Here is a 20,291-nt window from a genome sequence, read left to right on the forward strand (position 1 = left end):
AAGGCAACTTCAATTGTTTCATATCTCAGGGCCAGCCCATAGCAGATGTATGAAATTTGGAGTGTTAGACATAAACTTTTATTACCAAATTATAAATAATTTTTCCCACTTATAATGTTCACCTTTCAAGTTCATCTTGATTAAAATACAAGGGCAGCTTCACACCGATTTCACTGAATTTTACAGCTGAGAGAGGTTTTCTAGAGTTCACGGTGGAGCATAAAGCATCACAGCATTTGGGAGCTTCTCCTTCCAGGAGCTCAGACTCTGAACCTATCTCTTTTAAAATTCATGTCATGCCAAAATGATGGCTGATGAAGTCCGAACATTATTTAAACACCTCACATGTTACATCTGAAACCAACACCCATGATGTAGAATATATCCCTTCTTTGGGTAAGCAAAACGACATACTACTTTTTCTGAGAAATTTGCCCACTAGTCAATAAGCTTGTATCACTTCTTAGAAGGTATTCAACAACCAGAGAGTGTCTGTCTCCTTATTTTCTTTTTTACCCTCCCTCCCTCTTTTTCTTTTTTTCTTTCTTTCTTTCCTTCTTTCTTTCTTTCTCTTTCTTCTTTCTTTCTTTCTTTTTCTTTCTTTCTTTCTCTTTCTCTCTTTCTTTCTTCTTTTAAGAAACAGTCTTGCTCTATCATCCAGACTGGAGTGCAGTGGCATGATCTCGTCTCACTGCAACCTTAGCCTGTCGGGTTCAAGAGATTCTCATGCCTCAGCCTCCCAGGTAGCTGGGATTATAGGCATGTGCCACTACACCCAGCTAATTTTTGAATTTTAAGTAGATACGGGATTCAACATCTTGGCCAGGCTGGTCTCAAACTCCTGACTTGAAGTGATCCGCCAACCTTGGCCTCCTAAAGTGCTGGGATTACAGGTGTGAGCCACTGCCCCCGGCCTCTCTTCATTTTCTATAACAAATAATTTTCATATCCCATGACTAAAGGCAGATAATGGTGGTGCCAAGTATCCAAAACTAGTACATCACAGCTTATGAGCTCCTACTGTACAGTCTGAAGGTCCAGGAAAGGTTCAGGTCCATGCCAGCACTTCATACTAATTAATGCATTGCTCTAACAAGACCAGCCAGTATTCTCGGAAGCTTAACATCCATGTTACATATTAAAATCTGCTTTGGAGAGTGTTGGCCAATCCAATTACATGTTTGTATTTATCATCATCATCATCATCATCATCATCATCATCAACAACCACAACAACATCACAATACATTCACCTACATGTTCACAGGGCTGTTGGGTGTTTAATAAGCTAGACATGAGACCATCTTTTATGAATATGAAACATTGAAGGACATAGTTATTTAAAGGCATATGTACTATAGAACTGTAGAAGGGACAAACAATGAAGTGGCAAGAGTTCTCTTAGCATTTTTATATCTGCATTTGTCTATTTTAAGCATAATAGCTTCAAGAGAATGAAAAGACAAGCCATAAACTGGGAGAAAATATTTGTAAAACACATATCTGATAAAGAACTATTATTCAAAGTATACAAAGGACTCTAAAACTCAACAAAAAGAAAGAACAAACTGATTCAAAATTGGGCCAAAGACCTGAACAACCAAAGATATACATATGGCAAATAAGCATATAGAAAGATCCTCCATATCATATGTCACTAGGGAATTACAACTTTAAACAACTATGAGATAGTCAATAAGCAGCTATTAGACTAGTCAAAATCCAAAGGACTGGAAACACCAAATGCCCGTGAGGATGTGGAACAAGGGAGACTCTCATTCACTGCTAGTGGGAATGCAAAATGGTACAGCCACATTGTAAGACAGTTTGGCAGTTTCTTACAAAACTAAACATACACTTGCTGTATGATCTAGCAGTCACACTCCTTGATATTCGCCCAAATGAGCTGAAAACTTATTTCTACACAAAAACCTGCATACACATATTTATAGCAGCTTTATTCATAACTTCCCAAACTTGGAAGCAACCAAGATGTACTTTTGTAGTTAAATGGATAAATAAGCTGTGGTACATCCAAATAATGGAATATTATTCAGAACTTAAAAGAAATGAGTTGTCAAGCCATGAAAAGGCATAGAGGGGTCTTAAATGCATATTTCTAAGTGAAAGAAGCCAGTCTGAAAAGGCTACACAGTGGGGTGGTGCAGTGTATGCACCACTAACTATGTATGGTATGATTCCAAATGTATGATATTCTGGAAAAAGGCAAAACTTTGGAGACAGAAAAAAGATCAGTGGTTGCCAGTGGGGAGGAAGGGATAAATAGGTGGAGCACAGAGAACTTTTAGGGCAGTGAAACTATTCTGTATGATACTGTAATTGTGGGTACATTTCATTATGCATTTGTCAAAACCTATAGAATGTGCAACACCAAGAATGAACCCTAATGTAAACTTTGTCCTTTGGATGATAATGATGTGTCACTGTAGGTTCATCAGTTCTAACAACTAAATGAAACTAAACTACATAAGTTAAACTAAAGCTTGCCAAAATATTTTTATGACTTTAAGGCTCCTTAATAAATTAATGTTTACATTCAGGGTTTTGAAGACTAGTATTCACCAAAAGTCTTGCAATGTTTTCTTTGCATCATAGAAGATGCTGAAAGCAAAAACCTAGGAAATACGGAAAATTGCCTTGTGAGTTAGTAAAAGTCATTTATAAGCTGCTGAGGGGCTTTTGGGAACAGCCACACTTTTTACAAGCCTGTTAGCTCATGAAATAATTCAGGATGCCCACCCCGTGTGTCAAACTGGGCCCTTACTCAGCTACTCCCCTTGGAGAAGGTTGCAGCTGCTCGGCAGACGAACTAGGCCCTTAAAACTCCTCATGGCTCCCTACCCACCACACTAGTGTTAACCGCTCGATTAGGGCTCTGTAGGAAAGGGAAAGAAGTTTGAATCAAAAAAAATTTTTTTTTTTAAATAATTTAAACAACCAGTAAGGAATGTGCAATTTGATGTCTTTTGCAAAGAACGTTTTTAGGAACAGGGCTTTTTATCCTATTATGTTTGTTCTTTGCAAGTAATTATTTGATTTAAATGGTACTTTTCTTAAAATTTTTATTTACATTGTATTTTATATTGCAAGAATTTCAAATACAGCCCTCTCAATAAATCAGTAACTGTTTGGTCTTTACCCAAACTGAGCTTTTATAGAAGGATATAAGGAAGTCTCTATTCTTTACCAAATCATATCCAGTAGTTTTCTGTCCCTGATATCAATCAAAAGTTCATTTCTTCTGCCTTTAACCAAAAGAAGGTTACAAGGGAGGAACTCTTTATCTTCGAAAAAAATTTTGCATCTTAGATTTTATAACACCTAATGGGGTTAAGGATCTGTGTTGAAAGATCTTATCACTCTGTGTATAGTGTTACAAATCATAAATATAATTAAAGTATAAGTTTTCAACTGATGAGAGTATATGTGGAGGGGGAAAAAGGAATGAAGTCCTGGTGTAACAGTTCTCTTCTTTTTCCCCTCCAATTCCATTAATAGAAAGAGTATTGAGAATTCATGTAAAATTCCAAACCAAGTTCCCATAGTAGCACTTAAATAAGTCTGCACACCATTTCCAATAGGAACTAGTAATGTAACACAATTAATGTCATTATAATTTGGAGTTACTTGAGTGATTTTGATTATTTTTGTATTGATTAACATTGCCATGGAAACAGTCTCTGGCTAAAATGGCTTAAGTCTTCACACATTTAATCAATATCCAGAGGTAGATTTAAAGACTTGAGGTGTTTCATTTACTTATTTATTTGCTTTAAACTATTCAAGGACGTTTCTGGGTACACAATGCCGTTACTTACACAGTAAATTCCAGTTTCCTATGACTTCAAGTTATTTTTTTACACTTCTGTAAATAAATCTTGCCCAAAAGATCACTTCTAGTTTCCTGGATTTTTGTTTTTGTTTTGTATTGTATTTATTTTGTATTCAGATTTCTGTTAGAGGAACTCCATTGCACCAATTTTGCTACTAGACAAACCAGGATTCTTGGATTTGCGCGCTTTGGCGCTGACAGGCTTTTTCGGCCCCAGCGGGCTTCCGTAGCAGAGAAGAGCACTGATTGGCTGAGGTAGAAAAGTGCGGCTGCCTCGTCGCTTTGCGTTTTGGCTGGGATCGTCCGCCGCGGCCGGGCTCGTGGGGCTCCTGGAGTGAGGGTTCTGGATCGCGCCCGCGAGGTGAGCCGCACCGCTGCGCGGGCCGACGACAGAGCTGGGCGCAGCCCCAGGTTCGGTGACCCAGTGTTCAGTCGCGCTGTGGAGCGGCGGCTGCAGCGGCCCTAGGCCGGGCGAGGCAGCCCCGGAAAGGGCCTGCGGGGAACGGGCTGGGGCTCCAGGTAGGGACCGCTGGGTGGCGGGTCCCCGCGAAACGCCGCGTCCAAGCTCTCCGCGCACGGAATGGCCGGGAGAGGTCTGATGGTGGGCGCCGGGACGGCCCTCAGCTAGGCGCCTAGACTGCGCGGAGACGAGCGGCACCGTGCCGGCTCCCACCGAGTTGGCGTCCGAGACCAGTTCAGGTTGTTGAAGTTCCCCAGGGAGCCCCGACGCTAATCCCAAGATTCGGCGGGAAAGCGGATCCCGAACCCAGGCCTAGGCTTCGCCAGTCTTCCAGGAGGGCTTCAGGGAATTGCGAACCCTCCCCTACATCGGGGTGGCTGCGCTTGACCACAGGAATTAAGGGCTGGATTCGCCTGTCTTACCGAGTTGTCAGGTCGAGGAACCAGATTGTATGGTCTTAAGTCCTATCGCCCGACGTTTTCTGTGCGTACGCGTGTCCGCACACCTGCATAGCAGGCATTTTTTAAGGTGTGTAGGATTAAGATGATGCGGATTACCCTGCCCCACTGCTCTTAGTAATACGTGACTATTGTAGTAAATTGCAAACATAGAAGACTTTAGTGAAGAAAATAATATTCACTGAACCCTTTCACCTACAATCATTTTCTCCTGTATGTGCTAGCTTCTACTTGAGCTAAGAGTGTACATGTTTAATCACTTAACAGTATAGTTTTCCACTTCCATTTAAAAACTCTTCCTAAATATTATTCTAATTTTGTATCTTCTTTTGATTGTCCCATCATTGTGGGTCCCAGTGTAGGTCCCATAAATTATTCAGTCATTTCCCGATTGTGGGACATAAGATTGTTTTTGAATTTTTACATCATCTTAGCATCCCAGATAGTGCTTTGATAAACTCTTTTCCCCCTATTTTTTAGATTATTTCCTTGGACTAGATTCTCAGAAGTGAAATTATCAGATTAGATGCTGTCATCTGTAAGGTCTGTTTTAGGCCTTCATACACATTGCTGCAGTTTTCCAAAAAAGTTTTAGAGGTGTTTGGCAATTTTACTTGCTTGAATATTGTGCAGAAATCTTGAGAGGCTTATGTTTGTGGGGTGTGTGTGTGTGTGTCACTGGCGTTAATGCGTTAGACTACCTGAATATTAGGGCAGGAAGAGACTTAAGTGGTCATCTGGCATAACTCCCTTATTTTGCAGATGAGGAAGGAACCTGGGGCCATGAGAAGTGAAATTATGAGTTATCCAAGTCACACAGCTAATTAAGTAGCAGAGCTGGGATTAGAACTCAGGTTTCCTGCCTCCCAAGTGAGTACTCTGTGCTGCATCAGGCAGTCTCTCACTGAACTGTGGCATAGTAGATACTAGAATTTAAAAATTTGTTCACATCACCTGTATTATTCTCTTCTTTTAAAAGTGTACTAACAGATTTTAATCATCGGAGAGACCTGTAACACTGAAAAATTGGAAAGTGATCATTTTCATGGCCAAGACTAGAAATCCATTATTTAGAATGGCAACCCCTTCAAGATTTCGACGGTTGTTTTCAGGTTCCCTATATGTTAGAATAAAACATCCCTGATTAATTATAATCTACACTCCATCATTTGGTTAGAATGTAGCTTTTGGTTATCATTTGCTGTACCTTGGAGATTTCTTTGAAACTCCTCACTTTAAAACCAAAAACAATGGTTTTTTTTTTATTTATTTATTATTTTTTATTTTTTTATTTTTTTTAGGGCTTATAGCAGAGATTCTCAACTTCCATTGACATTTTGGGCTGCATAGTCCTTTGTTGTGGAGGGCCGTCCCGTTAGTTATAAAATGTTTAGCAACATCTCTGGTCTCTACCCACTAGTATAGCAGTAGCACCACCTTCCTCAGTCATGACAGTTCAGTGTCCCCAGATATTTCCGAATGTCCCTGAGCAGGGTGGGGCAGGGTTGGGGGTACTGCCCCTAGATGAGAACCATTTACTTATAGAAATTACCTGGAGAACTTTATAAAATGTAAAATACTGTGCCTTTACCTGAGTAGACTTCGGGAAAATCTGCATTTTAACAAGCATCTCTAGATTTGGAAACAGCTGGTTCTTGAATGACAGAAACAGTTGTTTTCTCCGTTTTTGGTGGTCATAATAGAGATTACTAGGTTAGTATTTGTTGAAGTACATGCGTGATCCTACTAGTCACTGTATCCATAATTTGGGCTCGTGGGGGCTGGACAGGGATTTTGCTTGGCACTGGCCTTGAATGTCTCTTCCACAGACTTGGGTAGTGTGCTTGGATACCAGGGATACCAAGTGAGTAAGATATTTTCCCTGTCCCCAAGAAGCTTAAAATTCATATGGGAGACCAGTCAGCAAATGGAAAAATTATGAAACAGCCTGATAAGGGCCATGACTGAGAGTGGAAAGAGGTGCTCTGAGTGGACTCACTTTGCCTTTGGGAGAGAGGGAGAGAAGTAGCCCCTGCTGCCGAGGAAGGAGGGATTGGTATGAAGCCTTCAAAAGACAGCAAGGCACTCCACTGCGTCAGAAGGGAGGATTTAGAAAGCTGTTCTTCTCCCTATCTGATCGCCTCCTCAGACACTGATCTGTTAGTGTAGTGCTGCAATTACTTGGATTGTAATGTTTCCTTGCAATTTTTTGCTTTTCAAATTCTTTTCACCCTAAACTGTAAATATGCCAGGAGTAGGTAAAAACTTACAGGTAAACATTGCCAAGAAATAAGGATTTTCATGTCTTCTGCTCAGTGGCATAACTCAAATCACATGAGATAGATTTCTTTGCATTTGTCCATTGTATTTCTCTGAGGCTAATTTACAGCACTTTGTCATGTTAGGTATTTTTTTTCCCCAGTGCTGCTACTCTCCAACTGGATTTCTCACCGCCTCTATTGTGACTCCCCAAGATTTAACCAGAGAATCTTAACATATTCAGAAGGGCAGCTGTACCTGTGAAAGGGCTTGGGCTTCGGGGTCAGCCTTGGCTTTGCTTTCCACCTCACAGGGTTTCTCTGTAAATTGCTTATGAATCTAATGCTGGTAGCACATAGTTGGATTAATAGAATTTCTTTTTTTTTCTTCATTCTTTTACCAAAAAGAAAAAAACTCCCTGCAGGGCACTTTGCAGATGTTTTCATACTAGACCTCTCAGTAGCTTCTGACAGAAAATATACTGCCTTTGACTTAATAGTCATTTATGAAAATAGGTCATTTAAAACAAGCCTGAGTAGGAGTCAGGGGAGGGAGGAGGAGGTACAGAGAGTGATTATGACTTTAATTTTGAAAGGAGAAGTTTTACCAGGGTGACCCTGAAGAAAGGTCTTTTTCCTCTTATGTGTTTACGGTTCAAGAGACTCATCTCTTGCTTCAGAAATTGTCAGAACTGTTCCTTCTGCCTTATCCGATTTAAAAGATGAAAACTTAAAATTACTTGAGCCAAGTGATGGGAAAAATTGTGGTGTCAAGACCAATTTACTCATACAAAATGGATTTATGGGCAAGTCATTAAGTAACAGGGAGTACCAAGGAAGCCTAATGAAGACTAATGTAAAAGATACGGCTTTCCTAAAGTGATGGATAAAATGTGTTTGAGGCAACCCATATACTCTTTTCCAAATAACCTTAGAAGTATTTTTTTTCCAAGAGGTTTAGTAGAATGTAGATATTCTAGAGAACAGACGAGAAGCTTGTGAGCCCCTCTTGTCATGTGGCTTACAGTATTTTGAGGGAGAAAAGACCCACATAAAGAATACAAAAGAGGGCATAGTGACAGGTTATAGCAAATAAAATCAAATGCCAAACTGTGTGATGCCAAAAGTAGGTGAGATGGGCATCTGCACTCTGCTATGGAAAGTAGAGAGTGCAACCCAAGCAAGTTCCTGCTTAAAACCCCCGTTTCGTATCATTGACAACAGTATTTCCCCTTGCCAGTTATTTCCTAGGCTTGTTCAAATAGATTGCTGGCTCCTACCCCAGAACTACTGAGTAGAATCTCCAGCTGATCTAATGATTCAAGTTTGGGAAACTGACCCAGAGCCTCAACTCTGTGCTCCCTGTGAATGTGGCACAGCTCCCTGCCGCAGAGGCGTCTCCTCCTTGCCTATGTAGCTTTTACATTCTACCCAGACACTTGTTCCGTGCCTTTTCTGACTTCTCTTCTTTCAGCTGGGGGGTGACGCCTTTTCCTTCAAATTCAGCTCAGGTGTTACTTCCAGAAATTCTTTGATCTGCCAAGCCTGGGGTAAGAGGGTGTTCTCTGCCCTTTTGTGCATAATTCTATCAGAATACACATCACCTTTGTAAAATTCTGCATTTACATGTTTCTTGCCCTCTCTGGAATGTAAACTCTGAGGGCTTAAGGCTTTGTCTTTGTGTTACATTCCCCAACCCTGTGTGCCTGAACTTGACAGGTGCTCCGTGAAAGTTGAAAGTTTTGATTGCCTTCAGGAAGAGATTGATGTTAATTGGAATACAGATAAAGCATAATGGACAAGGCGTTATCTTTGGTGAGCTTAGAAGAACATATCTGTGTTTTTAAAAAGGTGTGGAAAGTTAATATTAATACCTTTAAAATAACCTATGCTGTCAAGCAACTGATAGTCAAGATTTGCATTCTTTTTTCTGACAGTTATTAACTCTTTCCAGCTTTTGCTTTTCAAATGTTTTTAATCTGAAATTGTAAATACTCTATGAGCAGGTGAAATTAGTAATAATTAAAGTAGTTAATATCTCTATGAACTAGAATCCCATTACAAAGCATTTTAGTGATTTTTAACACAAAATAGCTACTTTTATCTCAGTTTTATATATGATGAAACTGTGGCATAATGGGATTTAACATCTGTGATAGGAAATGAACCTGACTCATCAGTTGAGTATCAGGCCTTCAGAGTTAATATTCTCTCTAGATGTGTTCAGCCTCAAAACAGGCATGTGTTCAGAATGTAAATAAGGTGGTTTATAGATGAATGGGAAGATTTGTATGTTTTCACTAAACTCATTAAAGGTACTGAATCTGTTACAGTATTTATTTTGTAATTTTTCACTTTGTACTCAGAACAGTGTAAATAAAATTACTGTGTGATCTGAGTCCTGAATGAAAAGTGGTTGTCCTGAATAGTAGTTGTAATTGTAATTGTAATAGTAGTTGTAATTGTAGTTATCTGTTGAGATTGTGGAGCTAAAAAAATAAGCTGGAAATTCAATGGAAAAGTTAACATTTGTTGAGCAAAATAATTTATCGCATTTTAAAAACATCTTTCAAAGGTTGGGGGCAGTGTAGATTGTCCAAATGATAGCCCAAAATTCAAAAATAATTTCTGAAATTTGTATTTTCTTTTATTTGACTTAGGATGTTGACTTTTCTTGGCTAAAGAAAATTATTTTACTTAAATTACGATTGCGTTTGTTTACTCACACTCTTTAAATGAGTTTAAATTCTTCTAGATTTTAAGTTCTTTAAGGGCAGAGCCTTTGTGTGTGACATGTTTTTGAATTTCCTTGCTCAGTGTGTACATGTACATGTAATTTGTTGAACCCAGTAACCTAGAGTTCCAGCTTACTACAACTGCTGATCCCGTGTGAATTCACTATGAGAACATCTCCAAATAATCCTTCTCCACACAAACTCAGATTATTGAGTGGATGGACTTAGAATGAAATAAGCATAGTGGAAGAATGTTTAATGAAAAAATAATGGAAGAATGTTTAATGAAAAAATTTCATTGAAAACAAAAGAACAGCTTGAGTTCTTGAAGGGAATCCTTAAAATATTGTATCCATACTAATTTTTAAGTCTCAGTGCTATATAGCTGCTGAATAATAGTGATGCTGAATTTGACTGAAACAGAAAAATTAATTTCTGAAATATTTTTACTCAGTTTTTGCTTAACTACAGTTTTATTAACTTGCCAACATATTTTGAAAGAGCTATTTTATAAGAAAAGATGCGTTTTGAAAGGAGTGATGTGCAGCTTTGCATGTCTGATGCTGTTGATTTGGGTGTGTAATGCTATCTCTTTTTCTGTGTTAGACCCCTGTTATACTTGAGTATTAAGACTTTTTTCTTCATTATTTAGAGCACATATCTGCTATAGTCCTAATAGAGTAATTAAAAATCTTTGGCTGTGTTATTGACTTTCAGAAGGCTGTTTAAGGTTGTGATTAAGAGTATGGGCTGGCTATCCACTTTCTAGCTGTGTGACCTTGAGCAGAGTGTTTAATCTTTCTGTGTCTTTTTCTTCATGTGTAACATGAGGATAAAAACAATACCTCCCTTTTAGGGTAGAGCAATTTAAATTGATTAATAAATATAAAGTTCTTGGAAAAGTGCTGGCATATAGTACACTCAAAATTACCTTTAGATTATAATTCTTTTCAGAGATACCATTTAGGCATCAGTTGTTCATAAATGTGTCTGTTCTATATAATATGGACTTTAAAATAGGGCTGATTTGAACTTGAATGTTCCATCACATTTGGGAACAAATTATTTAATCTTTCTGTGCCTTTACTTTTCATCAGCAAAATGAGGGTATTAAGACCTTCTTCCCAGGGTTCTTGTAAAGATGAAATGTGATAGTGTTTATAAAGACCTTAGCAGAATGCTCTGCATAAAATAACCAACCATTCACTGAATGGAAGTGGTAGTGGTTGTAATGGGTATACTGACTATATGTCAGGCAGTAATGATAAGTGATTAAGAGCAGGTGCTTTTGTAAACACAGGACTTTCCCTAATGAGACTATGCCATGGTGTTGTGGGAACTGAATAAGATAATGCATGTAGAATGTTTAGCTTAGTATCTGGCTCATAGTAAGTACTGAAAACATGTTAGCTGTCATGTAGTAGCAGTGGAGTAATATGCGTCTTCTCGCATAGTCCTTTGATACTTCATTTTCTGTAAGTATGTTAAGGGCTTTAAGGGTTTTGTTGAATAATCAGCTTTGGTCTTTACCTTTTATTATTTCTTTTCATATTTTGATTTAGGATTGTTAAAATGAGTCTTCGGAAGCAAACCCCTAGTGACTTCTTAAAGCAAATCATCGGACGACCAGTTGTGGTAAAATTAAATTCTGGAGTGGATTATCGAGGTAATATTTTCATGTTTCAACCTCACTGGTATAACTGAATAAGTAAATGTGACTTACGGATATTTATTAAGCTCTTAAATATACCCAATAGGCCAAAAAAGTACTGGTCATCAGTAGTTTTTATGCATATATCTTTTTCTACCTCTGAGGTCATTCCTTTTAGAAGGACAAGTCTGACAGTATAGCGTGTGCTTCTGCCTTTCAGTGTGATTTGTGTGACTTCTGTCTCCTGTCTCTGCTTTGAGATCATATGTGCCTAAATTCCCTGGTAATAGCTAGGTATTCCTAGTGAACTCAGATATGAACAACTCAACTGAAGAACATCTTGGTGCAGCAGCATTTGTTTTTGCAGGAGTATTCAAGATTGGCAAGCAGCTGTTGAGTATCATTTTACAACCTGAATGTCCCACTCATATAACGTATAATGTGTGGGGCGACAGGGTGAGACTCTGTCTCAAAAAAAAAAAAATGCCTTTCTGTTCTTGGAGAGAATATTTTTAAGAGGCTGCAATGCTTTTGAAATTAACTTTATAAGGAAGAATGGTTTCAAATTCCATTTTTTAAAGTTACTGAATTTCTTATCTTCCACAGCTAAAGTATGTTAAGTTACCTGAAATATTTGACAGGTGTAGCTATAACTGATTCATTAGCAGAGGGACGTGGTCTCTTGGGTTGCTATAACAGAATACCACAGACTGGGTCATTTTTATTTTCATTTTTTGTGTTTTTTTATTATTTATTTCAGTAGTTTTTGGGGGTACAGGTGGTTTTTTTTGTTACATAGATATGTTCTTTAGTGGTGGTTTCTGAGATTTTGGTGCACCCGTCACCTGAGCACTGTACACTAGACTGGGTAATTTTTTTTTTTTTTTTTTGAGACGGAGTCTTGCTCTGTCGCCCAGGCTGGAGTGCAGTGGCGCGATCTCGGCTCACTGCAAGCTCCGCCTCTAGACTGGGTAATTTTCAAAAACAGAAGTTTATTTTCTCACAGTTCTGGTGGCTAGGAAATCCAAGATCAAGGTGCCAGCAGGTTCAGTTGTCTGGTGAAGGCTACATCCTCCGGAGAGGAGGAATGCTGAGTCCTCATGTGGCAGAAGGCACAGGGCAAACCAGCACACTGCATGAAGACTTTTTTTAATGCAGGCCTTCATCCCATTAATGGGCAAGTCCCCATGGTCTGCTTGCTTCTTAAAGGCCTCCACCTCTTAATACTGTCCTATTGCCAAACACCTGAATTTTGGAGGGGACACATTCAAACCATAGCACAGGGTTTTGTGGCCTTTTCTTGGTCTCTTTTCTGAATAATTAATAATCATAGTAATCTCTTGAGCTTTTTCCTTTGAAATCTGTATTGATTATCCCCACTTAGTAAAGGAGGAGCTAGGACTCAAGTTCAGGCTCGGCTCATAAGCCTTGTTAAGAAACCACTCTGGTGATTATGTACTCCTTTAGCTTCTTGACATTAATAACATCTCTCCAGTTTAATTTTATTTTTATAGTAAAATTAACGGATTCATACGGAATACTGAGGTAGTATAATGTCTCCATGTACTGCCTCTCACCTGCGAACTTTTGATGATGGGCCCATAGGAAGTAATAGACTTCTAGGGGTTTTATTCTGTTTGACAGTTGATTAAAGTGAGGACATTGTGTTCAATATCTTCTCAGTACCCACTTTATTGAAGAGATGAACCAGCCTGACCTTTTTTCTCTGTACTCTTTAGGGAAAATTTTTCTATTTATAAAGGCAATACATGTTTTAGTTCTGTTTTAATTTTAGAAATGTAAAAGGAAATAATAGAGAAAAGTATATAGAAGAAAGCCAAGGATCCCCAATGCTACTATCCAGAGACAGTTTACCAATTTTGAGCTCTGTATTAGCATAATTTGACATAAATGGAATCAACTACATGCAACCTGATTTTTTTTTTTAAACGTTGAAACAGTACATTTAGTTTTGTGACAATATAGAGGGTTTAATGGTTGCATAGGAATCTCTTGTGTGGCTGTACCATAGTTTTGTTTTTACTTTTAACCAATTTCCTATTAATGGACATTTAGGTGTTGACCAGTTTTTTGCCACTATAAACAACTCTTCTGCTTTGACATATATTGTGAAGTTGACCAAACATCTCTTTAGAATCAATTCCCTGGGCTAGGATTTACAAGTCAGAGAGTATTCATGGCCCTGCATTAGGGAACTTGGGTTTATCCTTTATGTTCTCACCAACTCTTGTATTAGCTTTTTTTCATCTTTTCCAATCTAATTGGCAACAAGTAATATCTCATTCTACATATATTTTCTTTGTTTACTAGTGAGATTCAGGAGTCTTTCACATGGATAGTAACCATAATTTTTTTTTCCTCTTATGAATGTCTGTTCATGGCCTTTATACTATTAAAGCAAAATGTTTTATACTATTAGATAGCCTTACTAAAGGAATGTGCTTATTTTGTGGTTTACAAAACACCAAAAAACCCCAAAGCAAAACAACAACATACCAAAAAAAAAAAAAAAACTCCAACAACTCTCTGTAGCAGTTTCTCTTTGAGAAAATGTCTTGTTTTTGGTTATGTATAGTAGTTTATCTCATGGAAGGAAAGGGTTGTATTTCTAACCCCCTAGGCAGTTTTTCGTTTTGTTTGTTTGTTTTTGCCTTTGCTGTGAGAATAGATATTTTAATTAGAAGTGAACTCTTTTTTTTTTTTTTTCTTTTTTGAGACCGAGTCTCACTCTTTCGCCCAGGCTGGAGTACAGTGGCTCAGTCTTGGCTCACTGCAAGCTCCGCCTCCCAAGTTCAGACGATTCTCCTGCCTCAGCCTCCTGAGTAGCTGGGATTACAGGCACCCGCCACCATGCCTGGCTAATTTTTGTATTTTTAGTAGAGACGGGGTTTCGCCATGTTAGCCAGGCTGATCTTGAACTCCTGACTTCAAGTGATCTGCCTGCCTCTGCCTCCCAAAGTACTGGGATTACAGGCATGAGCCACTGTGCCCAGCCTGGACATTTCATTTTGAAATTCTTTTCATTAGTTTTCAAACAGGTTTGCATATTGTGCCTGAGATTTTTCTTGCTCATTTATAATTGCGGTTTATATGTAAAATAATACAGCAGGAAATGAGCTAAAGTTGTAGCTTAAGCTTTCTTTTGCTAGGAAATAATTTTATTATTCACAGTCCATTCTGGTTCTTTGAGAGTTTACCGCTTTTAGCAGAATTCTGGTAGATTAATGTCTTTTGCTGTCATTACGCACACAATTTTGAAAGGAAACTTTTTTGTTTAGAGGATAATGGGGGCAGAGGCAGAGAGTGAGGAGCATACTAATGAAGTTAAGACATCAAATGAGAAACTATAGACTCAACTAATTGAATTGAATCTGGTATTTATTTTTACTTAAATTTTTTTTTTCTAGATAATGCCACTTTAAATTAGAGACAGAGTTAGAGGCTTACAGATTTTCATCTTTTGAAAAAGATCATCAGGTCAAATTTTACAAAATTTATACCATCTTAACACAATTAAAGATTTACTCAAACTGTTTCCTTGAAAGCTCCCTTGAATGTTTTTGGCCATTTTCTCTATTAGTTTTGATTGGAAAATATTATAGCTGTAACAAAACAGAACAAGATGTGTTATAATGCAATATGTTGCCCTATATTCTCAAGCTGCTCTTCACTGTGAGTCACAGCTTTAAGATGTTCTTTCGGGAGCACCTGCTGTCTCCTCTTCTATTATTTTAACAGATTGTGGAGACTTCCTTTTAACCCTGGAGTACATTCATCTGCTGCAGTAGATGTTGTAAAAGAATGAAATAAATCTGCCAGCCCCTATTTCACTTAGTGGCTAAAGTAGGAAATGCCACTGGAACCAAGGATCATTTGTTCATGCATAATTGCCCACCTTGTGCTTAGCTTTCAAAGAATGGTAGTTTTGCTGGAATAGTCTTATTCTCTTACTTTTTTGAATGCTTTAAAAGTTTCTGTGTGGTCATACGTACCATGAGGGAAGTGACAGTTTGTTGTTTTACCAGGTAGTAGTGGGTGCGTGACTGCCTTCCTAGACTTCATTCAGGTTGGCATAGAGTTGTTTTGTGTTTAAGCTGTTGAATTTCATTTATGGTGTGAATTTTTATATTAAGCATCTAAGAGCTAATGAATAAAGAGATTGTCTGCTCTAAGGTATACCCTGTAATTTTCAACTCTTACTTGCCTTGTATATCTTCTTTTTGACTAAATATGTGTGCAGGGGTCCTGGCTTGCCTGGATGGCTACATGAATATAGCCCTGGAGCAGACAGAAGAATATGTAAATGGACAACTGAAGAATAAGTATGGGGATGCATTTATCCGAGGAAACAATGGTAACATTTCTTCACCCTATAGTACAGCATTCAAAATAAGCCTTTCTATTTATAATCCAGATCACCAAAGAGTTTTCTAGATAATTTAAAAGTCCAGTTTTAGGCTTGATTATTTTAAAATGCTTATACGTCAGATCTTCAGTTTGACCAGTTATTTTGTAGATGCTTCATGGAATTTTGAAACTAAAATTCTCTCCTTCCCTTCCTTTAATGATGAGGAACTGAGGGACGTTGTTCTCCTGACCTAGAACCCTGCGCTCGAATATAGTGTAGTATATCCCCGCAACGCATATTCCTGCTTCTTGTAGCCTGGAAGTTGGAGCTGTAAGAATGGGCACTGTTTCCCTGCTGTCTTTGATTTGCATAATTTGGCAGTTCGTCCTATTTATCCCTTCTCTATTAAACATTCAGATGCTTTCTATGCAGATTTGCATCCTTTGGTTTGGCAAAAATGGCAAAATAGAAAAAGTTACTCAGTTTTTTAACAACTAATAAATTGCTATGATTTTTATAGTTATTTTTAAGTACCTAGTTTAAAAATGAAAATTATAATAAAGTCATATTTGCATTTTTGGTGGGGAGGGAAAGATATCGGAATTATGAGAATTACCCCACTTTTTGGTTCCATCTCCCAGATGAAACTCTGGGATTCTTGAGTTCAGATTTTTTGTTGATTTCTTTAATTCTGGATGTCTTCAACCCCCTAAATAGTTGGATCTCTTTGCTATAAACTAAACTTCCTGACTTTTATAATAGAGTCTGTCCCCTGTGCTTATAGTACCTTATTTCTTCATATCATATTTTTACATACATTATTTCCTGGCTTTCTAGTCCTTTCTATTTATAGAATTATTTATCCTGTTTTTCATATCCTTATTTGACCTCCTCTTTTTCCTAAGAAATATTATGATCTTGCCTCACCTCAAGACAGCTAATGGCAGCAGTCACCGGCAGGTTGGGTTCTGTGTGTGTTGATAGGGTAGATCCTTTAACGTGCACACTACCCCTAGGACTTGGGGGGGCAGGGTTGGGGGGTGGCTGTACTGGCATTCTGATGCTTCCCTTCATGTCACATTTCCCATGATGTAATCAGTGACACTCATCTTTAGACTCCCAAGTTCACATCGTTGGCTCTTAAAGAGGATCTTGACTTATTTGATTGATCTGTGCTATGTTCTTTGATGAAGACACCTTACTGTTCGCTTTGAGCAGACCTCTCAGAAGCCGAGTAGGCATGGAAGGTGGAAGGGAGAACCACCTCTAGTTTGGCCAAAGTGACCTAAGCATTTCATTTTGTTTCATTCCTACAGACCACACATCCTAAGAGTTCATGTTGGTAGTTGTGAGAGGACCTCTAAGCAGAACACTGGGTAACACCAAAGTGTGCAACTTTAACGGGAACTCAGAATAAGGACTTTGGTATCATTAAAAAATAAAAATAAAAAATAAACTCCTTAGCTCTTGTTTATCCTGTTGCAATTAAGAAGGTAAACAGCAAGTTTAGAGTTTGTATTGGGGAGATAGATGAAAATATGTTGTTTATTCTTAATTTGAGATCTAGCCTGGTTAGATTTACTGATTTACTTTCTGAAAAGTATCTTTTTTTTTTTTTTTTTTTTCCTGAGATGAAGTCTCGCTCTGTGGCCCAGGCCGGAGTGTAGTTGTGCAATCTCAGCTCACTGCAGCCTCTGCCTCCCAAGCTCAAGCAGTCCTCCCACCTCAGCATTCTAAGTTGCTGGGACTACAAGTGCATACCACCTTGCTTGGCTAATTTTTTGTATTTTTGGTAGAAACGGGGTTTCACCATGTTGCCCAGGCTGGTCTCGAACTTCTGAGCTCAAGTGATCCACCTGCTTCGGCCTCCCAAAGTGCTAAGATTACAGGCGTGAGCCACTGTGTTCAGCCCTGAAAAGCATAATTCTCATACTTCTAACTATAAAGCATTCTTAGATGCCAGGGACTTTCACATATATTTTATTTTATCTTCCTGGTCACACTTTAAAGAGTCACTGAGACACATGGATGAGATTAGGACAGTTTTGTAAGACATCAAACCCGGGTGTAGATTCATAAAACTAGTCTTATAGTATTTCTAGAGTTAATTGAATGATATGAGAATTCCTTTTAAATGTCAGATGTATCAGACCAAAATCTGTTGGCTTTTAAACTTGCTGCTATGTATACTTACAAGCAGGGTTTTTTAATTTCAATTTATGTATTTTTGTCTTTTCAGTATTGTACATCAGTACACAGAAGAGACGGATGTGAAGACACCAAGAGAGCAATGCTTTTCATAGTTGGATATATTTTTTTATGAATTTTTTCTAATTTTTGCTTCTTTTGTGATACAATTTGTCCTCTTTTTATAATAGTTGGTGATTTTTCACTGACATGTGAGTAAGATACATGTATACAATTGTGGATTTAATTGTGAAATGTTCTTTCACATTTAAGTTTCAGTCAGTTTCTTTTACCTCGTCAGTGTACAGAATGCTAAAATAATTTTAAAAAGACAAAATATACCTCTTCCTACAAGATTATTTAACTTAAGTTTCGAGGAGTGTCATTTCATTTGACTTGCTTTTCTTATCCAGCTAAAATGATGCATATATTTTATATATTGTATGGGCATATAATTAAAACATTTTAGAGGTATCCTCCTTTATTGCGTTGTTTTCTGTTCATACAAAATCCTTGGGTGAATATGTTCTACAAAGGCATCCAGTTTCAGTCTGAAGCTACAAAAAGGGGCCACAGGATCAGAAGTTCAGCCACTGATTGAGTCACCCTAATAGAAAACAGAATTGGAAAGCTAAGAGTGCCACTTGCACATAAGGAGTGGGAATTTGAACTGAGATGCTGGAGAAATCCTAAAGATGAACAAGATTTCAGTGAGGAGAAAGCCCTCCTGTCAGCAGTCCCCATGCATCTCCTATGCAATTAGACTTTTTAGGTTTCCCTGCTCCCTTTCAGGAGCATTGGCATCAACGTTATTCTCTCAGTTTATAAACACAGTACGGGAGGGGCCGTTCCTGTACATCTCTCACAGTCAGATTAAAGCAAAGCCTAAAGTTTATAAACATAATTCAGGTTCTAATTGCTGAGCTGAGATTGGGAAATAATTTTTCCTAACTCTTGTCTAGTAAGTGGCTATAGGGAGACCTTTCTCAAAAATCAGCTGTATTTGCCTGTGACATTGTCCAGGAGCAGAGCACCAGGCTTTATGTTGCTTGGCACAAGGCAGTTCCTCTGGTTATATGACTCCTGCTGAGAGGATTTTCACAATTTATTAATGAGTTTTCCACAACCCTGCTTTATTCTCCAAACAGTTTTACGCTGTCTCTAGGAACAACAAATATATCTGGGAACTGTGGTTGAATGAATACCAGACAATTGTGTGAATGTTGTATTGGACTTCCTCTTCCCTCCCTTTCCAACCTAAATAGCATTCCTATTTCAGGAGCCGGTGGTGTGATTTGAAACAACTGCTTGGTTGAAGGATGGGGGGCAGGATCTAGAAGGAGAGGGAAGGGGCAGTGCTGATTCTGGAGAGGTATATGTAGTGTTTTGTCTTGGTTTATTTTAAAGATCAGAGAGTAATTGGAAACAATTATTTTTTAATTAATAACGGGAAAGGTGAACAGAAACATTTCACAGGGTTTTACTGTGTGCACACTGAAAATAAAACACTTTATGCTGTGCTTCAATAATTTATCACTTCTTGACAGGGGCTTGGAAAAGGTCCAGTCTGTAAGTACAAATCACCAATTTGCTCTTTTATAAATGAATTCTTTTAAGGAGAAAATGGATGGCTCTCCAAGTGGAGCATACATGTTCTCATTTGTTTTGTAGATATGTGGGGCTGCCAGGTTATCGTGTCCCTTCGTTCACTTATATCAGCCACCTCTAAAAGCAATTCCATTGTAGTCTCCCACCAATCTGTAGCATCCTATTTTTTCTAACTTCTTCCCTGACCTCCCCTTTGGTGTATAAGTCTTTATTTTCCCCTTGCCATCTCTCTAGTTTAATAGCTCTACAGTGGAGTACTGTTTTCAACCATGGAACTACTTTTAATCAAGATCGACTTTGGGAAATGCTGCCATTTTGATGGTAATAAAGGACTGTATTATGCACTTGGACCTGCTCAAGTTGTCCCCTGTGTATACCTTCACATAGTAGAACCATGAAACAAAGTGTAAATGCTAAAATTGCTTTGTTCTTAACTGTAGTCTCCTAGAGGTCAGTGAATGATTTCTAGTTGCATTGTAGCGAAGACATTTGTTCCAGGTTGAAGAATTTTTTACTTGAGAACACACATTTTCCCTGTCTCTGTGCCCCCAAACCCTGGCTGCTGCACTCTTTCTCTTGGGCTGTGACAAAACAGAATGTTTAGTGAGAAACAAAATTGTGCTCGATTTTCAGACTATCTGACTTCCTGTTCTGTTTTGGTCTTTGAGCTATTCCTTGGCTAATCTTCCAACAAGTCGAATTGATTCTTATT

General features: G+C 38.3%; 1 protein-coding gene across 6 annotated transcripts; it reads left to right on the forward strand.

The window, feature by feature from the left end:
* Positions 1-4,107: 4,107 nt before the first annotated feature.
* Positions 4,108-18,445, forward strand: LSM6 (LSM6 homolog, U6 small nuclear RNA and mRNA degradation associated). Of its 6 annotated transcripts, none has more exons than XM_063664161.1 (5): positions 4,108-4,214; positions 5,534-5,641; positions 11,327-11,430; positions 15,677-15,790; positions 18,024-18,445. In XM_063664161.1, exons 3-5 carry the CDS (start codon positions 11,337-11,339, stop codon positions 18,056-18,058), a joined length of 243 nt encoding a protein of 80 aa, XP_063520231.1. In that variant the 5' UTR covers positions 4,108-4,214; positions 5,534-5,641; positions 11,327-11,336; the 3' UTR covers positions 18,059-18,445. The 6 variants fall into 6 exon arrangements, with proteins under 6 accessions (XP_063520231.1, XP_054342343.1, XP_063520230.1 ...); XM_063664160.1 differs by lacking the exon at positions 5,534-5,641 and adding an exon at positions 17,101-17,160 and having other exon boundaries at positions 4,129-4,841; positions 18,024-18,149; XM_054486368.2 differs by lacking the exon at positions 5,534-5,641 and having other exon boundaries at positions 4,116-4,264.
* Positions 18,446-20,291: the final 1,846 nt, after the last annotated feature.

The sequence above is a fragment of the Pongo pygmaeus genome, chromosome 3 (genome assembly GCF_028885625.2).
Source record: "Pongo pygmaeus isolate AG05252 chromosome 3, NHGRI_mPonPyg2-v2.0_pri, whole genome shotgun sequence".
Taxonomy (NCBI): domain Eukaryota; kingdom Metazoa; phylum Chordata; class Mammalia; order Primates; family Hominidae; genus Pongo; species Pongo pygmaeus.

Bases quoted from the DNA above. Each gene is read 5' to 3' on its own strand.
- LSM6 (XM_063664159.1), top strand. From the start codon at position 4,765: ATGGTCTTAAGTCCTATCGCCCGACGTTTTCTGTGCGTACGCGTGTCC. The intron at 11,431-15,676 runs GTAATATTTTCA...ATATGTGTGCAG, and splicing joins TTCTGGAGTGGATTATCGAG to GGGTCCTGGCTTGCCTGGAT. The intron at 15,791-18,023 runs GTAACATTTCTT...TTGTCTTTTCAG, and splicing joins ATTTATCCGAGGAAACAATG to TATTGTACATCAGTACACAG.